The 16953-nt window shown below is 37.1% G+C and overlaps 1 protein-coding gene across 4 annotated transcripts in view; it reads right to left on the reverse strand.

Moving 5' to 3' along the window:
* Window positions 1-16953, reverse strand: part of SLC12A6 (solute carrier family 12 member 6) — an 86075-nt gene that overhangs the window by 25148 nt on the left and 43974 nt on the right. For 3 of the 4 annotated variants that reach the window (XM_042942524.1, XM_042942523.1, XM_042942526.1), the window contains 2 exons: window positions 13968-14012; window positions 1044-1141 (listed from right to left, as the gene is read on the reverse strand). In XM_042942524.1, the coding sequence (XP_042798458.1) occupies window positions 1044-1141; window positions 13968-14012 (143 nt within the window). The remainder of the gene's footprint in view (window positions 1-1043; window positions 1142-13967; window positions 14013-16953) is intronic. The other variant, XM_042942525.1, reaches the window with a different exon arrangement.

The raw sequence follows: 16953 nt of genomic DNA on the forward strand, positions 1-16953 counted from the left end.
TTCTTAAGTGAAAAAGCTTTAGGATTCTTTCTAATAGCTTAACTTTACAGTAAAAATAAAATCACACTGGCCCCTACAGACAGCTGTAACCTTGTAAAAAATGTTGGTAATATTATCTTTAACTACAGTGCCCCTTTCTTTAGGCTACCAACATTCTAACAAAATTTATGGCTATTATTTACTGCAGCACATACGGATAGCTCAATAAAAAACTTTTGTGACTGAGGGGCACCTGGGTGGCTCAGTGAGTTAAGGGTCCGGCTCTTGATTTCAGCTCAGGTCATAATCTCGTGGTTTGTGAGATCGAGCCCTACATCGAACCTGCTTGAGATTCTCTCTCCCTCTCTCTCTGCCCCTCCCTGTCTCGTGCGCACAGCTGTGTTCTCTTTCAAAAATAAATAAACATTAAAAGAAAAAAACCTTTTGTGACTGAAGTAAATATTCACCACAGATCTTTTCTTCAAGTAAGCTGAAAGAAAATATCATTTAAGAGATAAGTATGCTGAGAGAACTAACATTCACATCACTGTCCAAAGCCAGAAACAAAGGCAGTGCGGGACTAAAGTAGGTTCCTTTCAAGAACCTGCCTGCAGATGCCGTCAGAGTCCGTAGGGTCTCAGGTTTAGACCTACAAGGTCCTCTTAATCTAGCAGCCTACTTCCCACACTGATTTTTGATTTAGTAGTTCTAAGGTAAGTGATAGTCCTCCCAAACACAGATTGAAAAACTCACTATTTTACACTTTGTAGATAATGCAATATTCACATCCTAGCTGAATTAGATAGCAAGGTCCCCCATATTGAGGAAGAATGTTGACATTCTTCCTCAATACTCAGAAATTTGATTTAATGGTACTTATAAGTGATCATTAGATTACATAAATAAATCAACTATAATGACAAGTTATAATAAGTATTATACTTTAACAATTAATTCTTAAAATTATCCAGGCTGTACTGTTTTAAAACTAAATGGGATAGAAAACAGCGATCTTGAAATCTCTATTCCTGAAATCTCTGCCCTAGTCTTCTCCCAAATATTACCTCAAAGAGTGCCAGGTTTTTATCAAAATATTCATCTCCTTCTTCATAATTGGAATTATTGAGATAAGCATTTCGAGCTTTCTTATTATGCCCATCATCTGGAAAAAAAAAAAAAAAGTAAACCAAGTCAGTTTCTCAGTGGTATTAAAGAAGTATCAGCACCAAATAACTTCATGTTGCCTCTGTATCAACAGAACCCATTTTCATATTCAAACTACTTTAAGTTTATTTTTTTATTTTGAGAGACAGCGTAAGTAGAGCAGGGAAGGAGCAGGGGTGAGGGTGGGGGTGGAACAAAGGATATGAAGAGGGCTCTGTGCTGACAGCGGAGAGCCCAGTGCAGGGCTTAAACTCACAAACTGTGAGATCATGACCTAAGCCAAAGTGAGACGCTCAAATGACTGAGCCACCTAAGCACCCCTCATATTCAAACTTTAATCTGAGAGTGGGAGAACTCAATTAGCGTTGCTTGGAGAATGTGGTTCCCTCTAGAAAAGGAGCAAAAATAAATTTCTAAGAGGTAAACATAGGTCATTGCTTTTCTTAATACAAAGGCCTCTGGATACACTATTCTTTTAGGATTCTAACCTACAGAGACCCTACACTTAAAGTCACCCAAATCTAGAATAAAATTTTTTTAAAAAGTACTTATTGAGTCCTTAGTATATAATACCTTTATACACTATTGCTGTTGAACAATGGCAGCAAAAGCCCTCTACTTACAGATGTCCAACCTTTTATAAATGATATTAGGTAAAAAAACAAAAAAACAAAAAAAAATGACATTAGGTCATGTAACCAAGAATTATTTTTGTACAAACTCCTGCCACATATTTTTTTTCATCCCACAAACATTTGGTGAACTAGCTATAAAGAAAAAAAAAGAGAGAGAGAGAGAGAGAGAGAGATAAAGAGACTGGGTTCCCTAACACAGTAAAGTTTGTGTTGTATCCTTAGCTTTGGTTCTGTATTGTGTAAGAGTTATATAATTTTAATCACCTTGTAGGAAAGAGAGAAAATAAAAAAAATATATAAATGTCATTAAGAACTAACACTTTAAATATCGATAAAATAGACACCAATATAAAATTTAAAGAAATTAATTTAAAGTCCTATAACCTTAAATGTAAGTTTGGGAAACAGTCAACAAGCTATGAAAATAACTGGATCATGTCAAAGGACAGAAAAGCCAACCTGATGGGATCCCTAATGGCTAAAAATGGGATAATATGAGCACTAAAAATAAATAATGCAATGAATTGAAAAGTAAGTATGTGAAATATCCAATATATTAAAAAAAAACAACTAGTCACCTTTTGCAAGTTACTAAGAAAACAACATATATGAAAAACAATAAATGGAAAGAATCAAGCAATTATCCTGTCTTTCCTGTACCAACTATATTTCTAGGTAATGAAAAAGTTAAAGAAAATTTCTTCATTATAGAAACATTCTAGCTAATCAATGTGGAATTTAAAAAACAAAACAAACAAGCATAGGGAAAAAAGAGACAGACAAACCAAGAAACAGACTCTTAACTACAGAGAATTGGTGGTTACCACAGGGGAGTTGGGTAGGGGGATGGGTGAAAACAGATGAAGGGGATTAAGAGTACACTCATCATGGGGCGCCTCAGTGGCTCAGTCCATTAAGGGTCCAACTCTTGATCTCAGCTCAGGTCATGATCTCATGGTTTGTGAGATCAAGCCCTGCACTGGGCTCTGCGTTGACGGAGTCTTTTCTCTCTCTCTCTCTCAAAATAAACAAACAGACTTAACAATTAAAAAAAAAGTACACTCATCATGATGAGAATTGAGTAATGCACAGAACTGCTGAATCACTATACTGATTCACCTGAATCTAATATAACACTGTATGCTAACTGAAATTTAAATTAAAAAAATTTTTAAATGTAGATGGATTGGGAAAAAAACCCACCAATTTTCAACCCCTAATGAAATAATGCATCTAGGCAATCATCATCAATGGTTGCTAAAACCTTTAGATGAAAGGCTAAGACATAACTTTATAATGGATGGATCGGGGTGATCTGGAACTCAATGATCAATGTTAACACTGCTTGTTAAAAGTGGACGACACAAACCCCTACTGTAATACAATAAAAAGTACCCTGTGCAACCTATGACGTATTCTTACCAAAAGACTGGAAGTTGAATCTAATCAAGCTTCTTAAATCTATCAGTTCACAAAAACAAAACAAACAAAACAAACAAAACAAAGCAGAGGAGGAACATGCTAAACATCACCACAAAGATGCTGCAATCACCAAATTCAGAATGTGAGAAATTCTACATGACAAATAATCTGACTTATTCAATAAATAAATGGCATAAACTAAGAAAGCAGAATTCATAATTTGAGACTTAAAATGACATACCAACCAAGTACAAGGTGTGAAACTTGTTAGAATCCTGACTCTAATCAAATGTAGAAAACAAAAACAAAAACAACAAAAAAAACCCAAAAAACCCCACTTTTGAAACAGATAAATTTAAACTTTTTTTTTTTAAGTAAATAAAATCATGTGATGTCTGGAATTTTAAGATATTCCAGGAAAAAATTAAGTGGGGATTGAAAACAGATTCTCAACATTGTTGAAACTGAGTGATGGCTTCATGGAGGTTCACTATCCTATTCTATTTACTTTTCAATATCGTTGGAAATTTCCACAATAAAAAGTTACTAAAAAAACAACAACAAAACAAAACAGGAAAATGATAGCATGGAGCCTGCTTCGGATTCTCTGTCTCCCTCTCTCTCCATTCCTTCTCTGTTGTGCACGTGGTTTTTTTCTCTCAAAATAAACATGAAGGAAAAAAAAAAAAAGAAAATGTAATTCTTTTCCTCTAATGGTTCCGGAAAATTCTAAAGAGAGAATGACACAGCTTAAAATTATCACCGCTTTTAAGTAATCCATTTATTCAGTTAATTCAGTAAGCATTTATTAGGTTTTTAAAAAAATATTTATTTTGGGAGACAGATAGTGTACATGAGTGGGGAAAGGGCAGAGAGAGAGGGAGAGAATCCCAAGCAGGTTTTGCACTGAGGGCATAGCCCGATGTGGGGTTCAAACTCATGAAGCCTGAGATCATGACCTGAGCCGAAATCAAGAGTTGGACGTTCAACCGACTTGTACCACCCAGGCACCCCACATTTATTAAGTTCTTATGATGTGCTGGGCACTGTTCTAGGTCCTGGTGATACAGCAATAGACAGAGCAGTTAAAGATGTTGCTTTCATTGTGTGTATATGAAGTCACAGAAGACAGTTAAAAACATATACACACACACATAAAACTGATTTATAGTGGTTGTCCATTTCCACAGTGTAAATACTCACACATGCCAATTTGAAACTACTAACGTGTTGGGGTGTCTGGGTGGCTCAGTTGGTTGAGCATCTGACTCTTGATTTCAGCTCAGGTCATGATCTCGCTGTTGTGAGAAAGAGCTCCATGCTGGCAGTGGAGCCAGCTTAAAATTCTCTCTCTCCCTCTCAAAAAAAAAAAAAAAAAATCTCCTTCTTTCTCTCCCTCTGCCCCTCTCTCCTGCTCGCATGCTCTCTCAGATAAAAAAATAAAATAAACTACTAATGCGAAGTCACTGAGAATGGTTTTGGGAAGAGATGCATACAATTGGTTCTCAGGAGTTGGTATGAGCTGGCTGTAGCACACCCTTGACATAAAATGTTCAGGAAAAGCCTGCATTTCAAGCAGAGGGAACAGTAATTTTAAAAAATCCTAAAGCAGAAACAATCTTAATGCAGTCATAAAACAGAATGAGTAACATGGCTGAAACAGAGAGGAAAGGAGAGAGCGACTGGAAAGATAGGATTTTAAAATTTCTATTTGGTCTTTTTTTATGATTCATTCTCATTTTCTCTCTCTGGGATTTCTCTCTCTTTTAATGTTCATTTATTTATGTTTTAGAGAGAGAGAGAGAGCAAGAGCGCGTGCCTGCACAAGCTGAGGAGGGGCAGAGGGAGAGACAGAAACAGAATGCAAAGCAGGCTCCAGGCTGTGAACTGTCAGCGCAGAGCCCTACTCAGGGCTCGAACTCATGAACTGTGAGATCATGACCTGAGCCAAAATCAGACGCTTAACCGACTGAGCCACCCAGATGCCCCTCTCCCTGGATTTTTTTTGGTTTGTTTTTCCCTTATTCCATTTGTTCTCCTTCCTCTTTTGGAGTTTCCACATTCTATTTTTTTCAGTAATTACTTTTGAAATTTTACCACATGTTACTTAAACTGTTAAGTGAGTTTAATCAATAATCTGTCATCCTCACAAACAACACACTTGAACACTTCAGTTTCAACTGTCCTCTGATTCACATAATATTACTGTTCTGTCCAATATTTCTAGTAGTTAATTTTACTACACAGTAAGACACTAAAAATATTTCAGAGACAAACAGTGACTTGGGTCAAGGTCAAGGTCACTGTTCTTCTGGGATCATTTCCCTTTTACTTGAGGTCCCTTCTTTACAATTCCTTTAGAGTTTCTCAAACTCAGCACCATGAAATTTCAAGGCCACATAAGTATTTGTTGTAGTACATCATACAGTTACATCATAGGACGTTTAAGAGCATCCCTAGCTGCTAGTCACTAGAGGCCAGTAGCATCTCCCGCAGTGACAATCATGAAAGTCTTCAAACATTTCCAAATGTCCCCTCGGGGACAAAATTGTCCTCAGCTGTAAACCACTAGCTTGGAGCAAGTCTTGCGGTGAGAAACGTTCTTGGCTTTTATTTAGCAACAGTTGCCTGTATTTTGTCCTAATTATTACTGAGTATCTTGCCAAGCACAATTCTAGGATAATAAAAGCTTTGCAAACACTTTAAGACATCATTTGCTATATGTTTCGCTATGGAGAATTCTGTCATTCTGCTGTTCCGGGGAGGATCTGTACCTCTGGTGGATCTCAAGATCTTTTCTTAGGTGTTCTGCAGCATCATTAAAGATATGTCTAGGTGTAATTTTCCTTTTGTTCTGTTCACAAACCCCTTTTACCTGTTTATAACCCGTTAATTTTATTTTTTGTATCAATAACTATTTTTTTTTTTTCCTACAAGTTCCATTTGTTCTCCTCTCTAAACAGTCTTTCATTTCTGGGTAATATGCTCATCTAACTGCACCTTTTACTGATGAAAACATTTGATAGTTTTGTATCCCAGACTCAGAACCACTTTATCCCTCTTAAGGGTTATGTGACTAGGAATCCCAGATCCAACATCCTACTTTCCTGCTGGTTCAAGAGTCTCACAATACTGTTGCTATAAAAATCTGGCTTCAGAACAATCCTGCCCCATCCTGCTGCCTACTGGTCCAAGCCACATCCTAAAAGCTCTGGCTCCCCTTGCTGCAGCCATGGCACCTCTTTCAGGGCCTCTGTATTCTCAAGTTTCAGGTGCAACCACCTTAACTTTTAGACACTCTGGTCGTGGATGTTTCTGGTCCAACTTCCATTTGCTTGTTTATTTCGAGATGGAAGAAATATCCCTGGAAACATTGCCTACATTTACAAGACCAATGATGCCTCCAAGATTATATCTTATTAGGGTCTACCTGTGGTGGTGGTAGGAGTGGGAGGGTCCCGTAGAGATCCTGGTCAATCATGAAAGATCAAGGCCTTCCAGGCAAGGAACAAAGTTCTCATCAGGAGTGGTTAACTGAAAGGCATGGATCAATTCTCAATCTCAGTTTCTTGGTGGGAAATCATGCGGTTTCAAAAGTACAGCCTTCAGAAGTCTGGGTCATTACTGTAACCTCAGGAAATCCCAAATGGAATGGAAATTCTAGAGTTTCTGAATAACAAGTAAGTTTTACTCTGCAGGAACTAAGAACCAAATGCATGTCCTAGGGCTGTTTTATGATTATCCAGAATCCTAAGAGGATTCCTTTGAAGGATACCTACTGACACTATCAATTAAACAGCCCAACAGATCACTATGTTTTGTTTTTCCCCATTTTACTATCCAGATAATGCTAACATTACTGGGAACTTACTGGTGTTTCACTGCACAAGTCAAACAGAAACTGATAAGTGCCATTGATTCTACTACAAATTTCAGATTTCCATTTTTTATGGCATACTTTTTTTGGTAAACATAAAATGGTATATCAGATGTCTTGCTCTTTATAAAAACTTTATTCTTGTGGTGCAATTACCTCCATATTGTTGCTTTTATAATTTGTCACTATACTACAATTGGGGGCTAAGATAAATAAATCTCACATTCCTCCCTTAGTCTCCTGATCTCGTCAAATGATGTTTGCTGGTCTGAGCTAGGCAGAACAAGAGCAGTAAACGTACTTAATTTCCTCTGTCACAGGCTTGGGTCTGAACTATGCACTGTGTGAACATGAAAGGTTGTCTCAAATGTTACAAATTATGTTTCTGATTTTATAGTTTGCTTCAATCAGTAGCCAAATAAAAGGCATGCAGTATGATTGACTGCTGTATCTCCTAAGTCAAGCGTCTACTCTCTTTTTCTTCACTATTTACTTGTTGAAGAAACCATGTCCTGTGTTCAGTAGGGTATCTGATTTTGATGATGACATCCATACGATGTTGTTTAAATGTTGTTCTATTTTTGTAGTTCCTATAAATTGCTAATTAGGTCTAGAGGCTTAACCACATCCAGTATTTTTTTTTTCAACGTTTTTTTTTTTTTTTATTTATTTTTGGGACAGAGAGAGACAGAGCATGAACGGGGGAGGGGCAGAGAGAGAGGGAGACACAGAATCGGAAGCAGGCTCCAGGCTCCGAGCCATCAGCCCAGAGCCTGACGCGGGGCTCGAACTCACGGACCGCGAGATCGTGACCTGGCTGAAGTCGGACGCTTAACCGACTGCGCCACCCAGGCGCCCCCACATCCAGTATTTTTAAGGAAGAGGTAGGAAAACTCCTTCACAGTGGTATTTTGATCTTCTGTCAGGAGGTTTTCTTTCTGAGATACTAGCAACTGTTGGTGATTAATGCCTAAATCCTTTAATTTATGAGAGCTTACAAAATGGTGATATTCTTAACTTACTAGCTGAAATACTTTTATAAAGAGATATTCCCTCTAATATACTGTTTGGTTACCCATTAATATAGTTAAAAGCAAGGCAAATACTTCATTCTTTCCCTTTATTAACCAACTTCGTTCACCAGAATACTCCAATGGTGACTAATTAGCTTTTTAAAGTCTCAATATGAACTCATGAATTTAAATATTGGATATATTTCAAAAGAAATTCTTTTTCTGCGTCAGTTAAGATGATTAATCCTTTAATCTCTTTTTGTTAATACGCTGAATTATATAAATTGATCTTTGGGGTGCCTGGGTGGCTCAGTCGGTCGGGTGTCTGACTTCGGCTCAGGTCATGATCTCACAGTCTGTGAGTTCGAGCCCCGTGTCGGGCTCTGTGCTGACAGCTCAGAGCCTGGAGCCTGTTTCGGATTCTGTGTCTCCCTCTCTCTCTGACCTTCCCCCATTCATGCTCTGTCTCTCTCTGTCTCAAAAAATGAATAAACGTTAAAAAAAAATTTTTTTTTTAAAAATTGATCTTTAATGGTAAACCAACAATGTATTTCTAGCAGAAACCCAGTCTGGTCAGGAGTAACTTAGAAAAATATATTGCTTGATTTAGATGGCAAATATTTCATTTAGGACATCTGTATCTGTATTCATAAGTAAAACTGGCCCATACTTGTTTCACACTGGCATTGTTAAGTTTTGGTATCAAAGTTATGCAATCCTCAAACTGAGTTGGGGAGTATTTACTTGTTTTTCTATTCCTTGGGAGAAACTGTAGAAGAGGAATTACTGTTCCTTGGGTGTTTGGTAAAAATTGCTGTAAAAATGCCAGGGCCCACTGCTCATTTGCTTACTTGTTTACTAAAATGTTTTAAATTAAAAATTACACACACATATACACAGCAAAATTCATTACAGCTTAATTATTTCTCACAACAGCAGTTTTACTCTTTCATCCATCTCCTCAGCCTAACCCTAAGTTTTGTAAGAGATCTGATGAGTCAGTGCCAACAATAGATACATTAAAATAACTGCCCCCTACTGACAGGAAGAAACTTAAAAGGTCTGAAAGATACTATTATAAATTCCACTCAGCAGGCAAAGCAATTGAAGTAGTTTTTAACGTACTAGGCCTAATTATCCTAAGCAAGATTATTTTTTTTAAGTTTTTAAGTAATTTCTACATATATGGTGGAGCTCAAACTGACAACCCTGAGATCAAGAGTTACATGCTCCACTGAGCCCTCCAGGTGCCCCTAACCAAGATTTTTATAGAGAGCTGGTAAGATTTTAATTCAAACTACCAATGCCCTCTCTGAGGAACTATAAGATGGTTAGAAAATATAACCCAAAAAAATCACCTTTCCGTCTTCTGCAAACTTCTTTAAAAAATGTTTTTTAATACTTATTTATTTTTGAGAGAGAGAGAGAGACACACAGTGTGAGTAGGGGAGGGTCAGAGAGAGAGGGAGACACAGAATCTGAAGCAGGCTCCAGGCTCTGGGCTGTCAGCACAGAGCCCGACGCAGGGCTCGAACCCACACACCGTGAGATCGTACCCAAGCCGAAGTCAGCTGCTTAACCGACTGAACCACTCAGGCACCCCAACTTCTTCTTTTTTTAAAATAAACCAGGCTTTGAGGGATTTTGAGGCTGTAGCTTAAACAAAGATACTCAAAGGGGCACCTGGCTGGCTCAATCAGTAGAGCATGTAACTCCTGATCTCAGAGTCATAAGTTCAAGCCTCACATTAGGTGTAGAGCTTACAAAAAGGAAAGGAAAGGAAAAAAAGAAAACAAAGAAGCTAACTCAGGATGGGGCACACAAGATGTAGTTATTAAGAGCATGAGAAGGAAGAACATAATCTTATCTAATGAACCTCGGAGGGAGAACCCAGGGTAGCAGGATGAACTCACCTGAGAATCTAGCGAAAAGACTCTGGACACATTCCCAGGTTTGTTTAAAAGTGAATGCAAATGTAGGTTGCCAAACGAGAGTAATGTCTGTAGTAGTCTCTTAGCAGATATTAGGGTTTTCAGCTAATAATACTAAGAGAAGTCTTTTTCACAATCATATACTATTTCTTTTTGCCCACAATTTGTTTACTATCTTTTACTTAAAGTGCTTCATTGGAAACAAAATCCAGCTTACACTGGAATGATACCAACTCCCCTGACTGCCCACTTCATTAGCTAAGTCCTTCCCTACCTCTATTACATACATGTTCCTGGCCAGAAGATAAACTACCCTCAAACTCCTCTACCTGTCGGCACGTATCAGAGACAGAATTCTTTTAATAGTTTAGGGGGAAAATTTACTTTTCATGGTCTGCCTAAATATTTCAATGAAATCTTAACCATTCCCGATCCAAATATGAAATTTTTGTACAGAGAAGAATAATTTTGAACAGTCTAAATAAACTATCCAATATAAAAGTCTAAAAAAAAGAGAAGAGTGACAACCCCAATATCACAAGGCTAGGACCCTTGTGATCAGATTTCTAGCTATATGTTTATGTCAAACCATTTACCTAAAAAATATTTATGGAGCGCTTAGGGTGTCAGTTACTCTTCCTGCACATAAACTCTCTCAAACAAATGAGAATTATCACCAGAAACTTAGGTTCTTAACAGAGAAAGATCAGAAAAGGAGTATCCCAGTTTCTTCAATACTCTGAACCTGTAATGAGCAAACAAGTCAAGTACTTTCCTTACTGTCAACTTTTTGATACCTTATATTTTACATAGCTGCTCTGCACTATTCAAAGAGCTAAAAGTTCAGCAATGTAAAAATCAAAATAAGCCTCAAATCAAACCTCATGCACTGTTAGTGGGAATGTAAATTGGAGCAACCACTGAGTAAAACAGTACAGAGGTTCCTCAATATATTAAAAATAGCATTACCATATGATCAAACAATTCTATTACTGGGTATTTACCCAAGGAAAATGAATTTGAAAAGATATACTCACCCGTGTTTACTGCAACATTATTTATAAAAATTTTTTAATGTTTTTATTTATTTTTGAGACAGAGAGAGACAGAGCATGAGCAGGGGAGGGGCAGAGAGAGAGGGAGACACAGAATCTGAAGTAGGCTCCAGGCTTGGAGCTGTCAGCACAGAGCCCGACGTGGGGCTCGAACTAACGAACTGTGAGATCATGACCTGAGCTGAAGTCAGACGCTTAACTGACTGAGACACCCAGGTGCCCCTATTGCAACATTATTTATAACAGCCAAACTACAGAAGCAACCCAAGTTTCTAATGATAAGTGAATGGATGAGGATGTGCTATACATATATAATGGAATAGTCAGCCATAAAAAAGAATGAGATCTTGCCATGTGCAACAACATGGGTGGACCTACAGGACGTTAGGCTAAGGCTAAGTAAAATCAGGCAAAGAAAAACAAATACCACATGATTTCACTTACAAGTTGTATATAAAAAGAAAACAAACAAACAAAAGACCTTTAAAAACAAAGAACAAATGTTGACACAGAGGAGGTGGGTGGGGGGATGGGTGAGATAAAGGGGATTAATAGCATAAAGTATAGAGAAGCAGAATCACTATGTTGTACAGCTGAAACTAATGTAACATTGCATATCAACTATATGCAAATTTAAAAAAGATTTAAAATTCTTTTGACATTTAAAAAGATTTATTTATTTTGAGAAAGAATGCAAATGAGAGGCAGGAGCCGGGGCAGAGAGAAAAGGGGACAGAGAATCCAAAATGGATTCTGTGCTAAAAGCAGACAGCCCGACAGAAGGCTTGAACTCACGAACCATGAGATCATGGCCTGACCTGAAGTTGGACACTTAACTGACTGAGCCACCCAGGTGCCTCTAAATTCAATAGGAAAAAAAAAAAAAGAGGCTGATACAAACTTCCAGTTATAAAACAAGTAAGTCATGGATATCAGTAGTATAGCATAGGAAATATAGTCAATAATACTGTAATAACGTTGTATGGTGACAGATGGTGACTACACTTATGGTGGCAAGTACTGAGCAATGTATAGCATCGTCCAGTCAATACGGTATATGCCTGAAATTAATGTAACACTGTATGTTAATTATACTTCAACAAAAACAAAACAAAAAACAAACAAAAATTCTAACAACAAAAAGTAAGCCTCAAATCAAGACACACACATATACAAAATGGCTGTCAGTGTATTTAAAAAGCACTTAACCTCATTCATAATTCAAGAAGTACAAATAAAAACTAGACATGCCATCTTCATCTAGAGAAAAAAAATTTTTTTAAGATTGGTTATCTACTTTTTATGATAGGGAGCCCAAGTATGCTTCCACACTCCTAATTGGTAGAAGTCTAAGTTGATGTATCCTTTTGAAGACAGGTATTCCTTTTGATCAAAGAATTCTACTGTTAGGAATTTTTCTTTCAAATATACTGGCAATGAGATTACAAGAGTATATGTACAAGATGTTCACTGTAACATAATTTTTAACAGTAACACACCTGGGAATAAATGGTCCAGAATAGGGAACTGGCTGTGTAAAATTAAAGTACAGGAATACAATGGAATACTATTCTAAAACAGAGGAATAAGGCAAATCTTTATGTACTGAAATGTCACAAGGTAAAATGTTAAGTCAAAGAAAGGAAGTCATAGTCTGTAGAGTATAACTCCATGGAGAAAAAAGGAAAAAAGATAGTCATAGATGGTAAGAAAATGTGTAATTAAAAATTTCTAGAGAATTTCCAAGAATAAGTACCTCAGGGGATAGAGGTAAGGTATGAGGAGAAGAGATAATTTAGAGGACTCTACTTTCTGTACATATACTCTTTATTGTCTGAATCCTCACCAGAGTATGATTCCTTTCTTTATTTTAATTTTTTATCAGTCTTGTGATGCTGTGAAATACCTATTAAATTACAAGCTTACTGAAATTTAAATATGTGATAACTAGAAGAAATAAATTTATTTCCAAAACTTATTTAATAGATAAAGAACTGGAGCATCAACTTCTACAGCTTAAGGTCATGCTATTTATGAAGTACTTTCAGCAATTAAAATGAGGGTGATTAAAGACCAAGAAAAATAATAAAAAGGGCAAAGTAGCTGCAAAGCCCAAGCTTATAGAATATTATAGTTATCTTCTTGACAAAATTATCTTGGAAAAAAGATCTAATTTTTACAGATTAAAAAAAAATTTTTGTTTTTAATGTTTGTTTATTTTTGAGAGAAAGAGACAGAGTGTGAGTGGAGGAGGGTAGAGAGAGAGGGAGACACAGAATCCGAAGCAGGCTCCAGGCTCTGATCTGTCAGCACAAAGCCTGATGTGGGGCTTGAACTCACAAACTGTGAGATCATGACCTGAGACGAAGTCAGACGCTTAACTGACGGAGCCACCCAGGTGCCCCTACAGATTTTTTTTTTTTTTTTTTTTTTTTTTTTTATTATTTATTTTTGGGACAGAGAGAGACAGAGCATGAACGGGGGAGGGGCAGAGAGAGAGGGAGACACAGAATCGGAAACAGGCTCCAGGCTCCGAGCCATCAGCCCAGAGCCTGACGCGGGGCTCGAACTCACGGACCGCGAGATCGTGACCTGGCTGAAGTCGGACGCTTAACCGACTGCGCCACCCAGGCGCCCCAGATTTTTTTTTTTTTTAACACAGAACCATGTAAATTACTTTTATATGTGACTACATTGAGGCTCAACAATCAATTGTACAAGTAGTTTCCTAAAACTTATCAAGTTAGGACCAGAAATACCAGGAAAAAATGTTGAGAAGTGAAAAGCAGAAGAGGGGATAGAAAATAGAATTAGAAGTGGGAGTAATGTCTGTTAGTATAAGCAGGAAAAGGGTGACTGTAGAGAAAGTCAATCCCATAGTAATACTATACCTAACAGCTGGCTGTGTTCCCCTGTGATGGAGTTCTGACTCGGGTCTGAAAAACAAACAATTGAAAAGAAAAGAAAAAAATGAATGACCAAAACAAATAATTTCTTAAAAATCAGCAACAAAAGTCAACCAAGGAAATAAGCAAAAAAAAACCCCAAAAACCAAAAACCAAAAGTTTTTTAGTGATCAAAATACATTAATGAATGGATAATAAAAACAGAATAAACTATTTTAAAAAATAATCACACAGCTTCTTTGAAAAGTTAACTAACAGAATTACCATGAGACCCAGCAATTCCACTCTTAGGCATATACTCAAAAGAACTTAAAACAGGGACTCAAAAGGATATTTATATGACAACGTGTATAGGAGCATTGTTTACATTAGTCAAAGTGGAAACAACCCAGTGTCCTTCAACAGATAAATGGATAAACAAAAATGTGGTATATCATACAATGGGATATTATTCAGCCATAAAGAGGAAACGAAATTCGGATACGTGCTACAACATGGACAAACCTTGAAAATATGCTAAGGGAAATGAGCTAAAAGCAGAAGGACAAATATTGTATAATTCCATTTAAAAAGAAATAACCAGAAAAAAGTAAACTAACAAAACAATCACACAAATTTGACCAAGCAAAAATAGTTCCGTAAAGTAGAAGGATGATTCGGGGCTTACGACATGGGCTACATTTTCTCTTTAATGACAAAGGAACATAATGGCCATAGTAGCTCAAAGTCAAGACATAAGTAAAGCACTCATTACTAGATATGTCCTGATTCGACTTCATGATAAAATAACTAAACAAGCTTTTAGAAATATGTTTCTTCAGTAATCTATAATAGAACTAGTGGCAATAAGCCAAGTTCCTAATGCAAGAGATATTGACAATCACCATTTAACAACTAACCACTTGCTTATTTTAAAGGCTTGAAAAGCATTAAGGGCTAAATATGGAAGACTTTGAGCTCCAGTTTCCTCAAAGATTAAGTGTCTTGAGATATGAGGATTATATCTGGCTTCCCTGTGTCTGGGAAACAGAAATAATTTTAGGTGAAGGGTGTCTGTGAATTATGGGGGGAAAGTTAGTACTTTCTCCAAGTATGATGTCAGCAACAAACTACATAAAAGTACCTGTGATTTTTGTTAACAATAAATATCTGATATTTTCATATCACATTATAATTGTTGCATGTATCTCATAATATGATTTAGGTGCAATACTACTTTGAAATTATGGTAGTTATTAAATGGCTTCTAGATCTTTTTCGATGCATTGATAAAAAAGCACTTATATTAGATCATGAATTTAATATTTTGATAATTGTATTTGAATATAATAGGGTTCTTTAAAAAAAATCTATTCTTGAGAAAGGGAGAGAATGTATGTGTGAATGGGGGAAGGGCAGGGAGAGAGGGGGGTAGAAAGAATCCCAAGCAGGCTCCGCACTGTCAGTGCAGAGCCCGATGCGGGGCTCAAACTTCTGAACTGTGCTATCACGACCTGAGACGAAATCAAGAGGCAGATGCTCAACCAAGTGAACCACCCAGGGGTCCCTAACAGGGTTCTTTTTAATGCTATACCTATATATTTATATGTGTGTATAATCCTTTACACATTAAAAAAGGTTACTCTGAAAAGGAATGTGTAGACTTCAGACTGCCAAAAAGGTCCCAGATACAAAAAAGATTTAGAATTACTGTTTTAAACAAAATTCAAATAATATTTTCAATGGTGCTCATAAATGTTTTTTACATATAATTAAATATAACACTTTAAGCATCCCAGACAGAAAGAATCACTCAGAATCCTTAACAAATTCTGGTCTGATGAACAGCACATACTCTGATCGAGGAGGAAAGAAACCTGATTGATACAACTGAAGTTTCAAATGCTATATGAACATTTTAAAATATATTTTTAGATTTTCTTCCTTAATTTGGTTTTGAAAAAGAGATATTCTCAGATATTTTCCCCAACATACCATCAAGTGGGTTGCCAAGTTTTTAAATTTAAACTCATCTTATTTCCCATATACATAAACAATATGGGTTTGCACATAAGACAAAGCAGGAATAACAGTTCTATAGTACATTAGTGTATTAGATTGATCCTGTTTCTCCCTCTCTCATACATGCACACATAACACACACACATATAACTGATAAATTAGGCCCTGTCAATACAGAGAAGCAGGTGTATAGGTAGCAAAGAAAGAAGAACAGAGAAAGAATCACAGAATTTTAGAACCAGAAGAACTATGGTCATCATCTAGATCTATTCTAGTGATTCCAAAGGAAAAGTTGGAGAGGAGCTAACAGCATCATTTATTTTTCTCCTTAAAACCATACCAACAACCCTTCTCAAGATTCTGATTCCCAGGGGTGCCTGGGTTGGCTCAGTCAGTTAAGCCTCTGACTTCAACTCAGGTGATGATCTCATGGTTTATGGGTTCAAGCCCTGCAGGGGGCTCTGTGCTGACAGCTCAGAGCCTGGGGCCCGCCTTGGATCCTCTGTCTCCCTCTCTCTCTCTGCCCGTCCCCTGCTTTCTCTTTCTCTCTCTCTCTCTCTCTCTCCCTCTCTCCCTCCCTCCCTCTCTCTCTCTCCCCCCTAAAAACACACATTAAAAAATAAATAAAAAAACAAAATCACCAAAAACTATTTATTTATTTAATTATTTTTTTCAGTGTTTATTTATTTTCCACAGAGAAAAAGACAGTGTGAGCTGGGGAGGGTCAGAGAGGGAGATACAGAATCCAAGGCATGCTCCAGGTTCTCAGCTGTCAGCACACAGCCTGATGTGGGGCTCGAACTCACAAACTGTGAGATCATGACCTGAGCTGAAGTTGGACGCCCAACCGACTGAGCCACCCAGGCGCCCCAAAAGAGTATTTAAAAAAAAAAAAGATTCTGATTCCCAGATGCTGTCATTAATGGGAATGCCTTTTTGTATGCCAGGATGGAGCAAAGGTGAGAACCTC

The sequence above is a fragment of the Panthera leo genome, chromosome B3 (assembly GCF_018350215.1).
Source record: "Panthera leo isolate Ple1 chromosome B3, P.leo_Ple1_pat1.1, whole genome shotgun sequence".
Lineage (NCBI taxonomy): Eukaryota > Metazoa > Chordata > Mammalia > Carnivora > Felidae > Panthera > Panthera leo.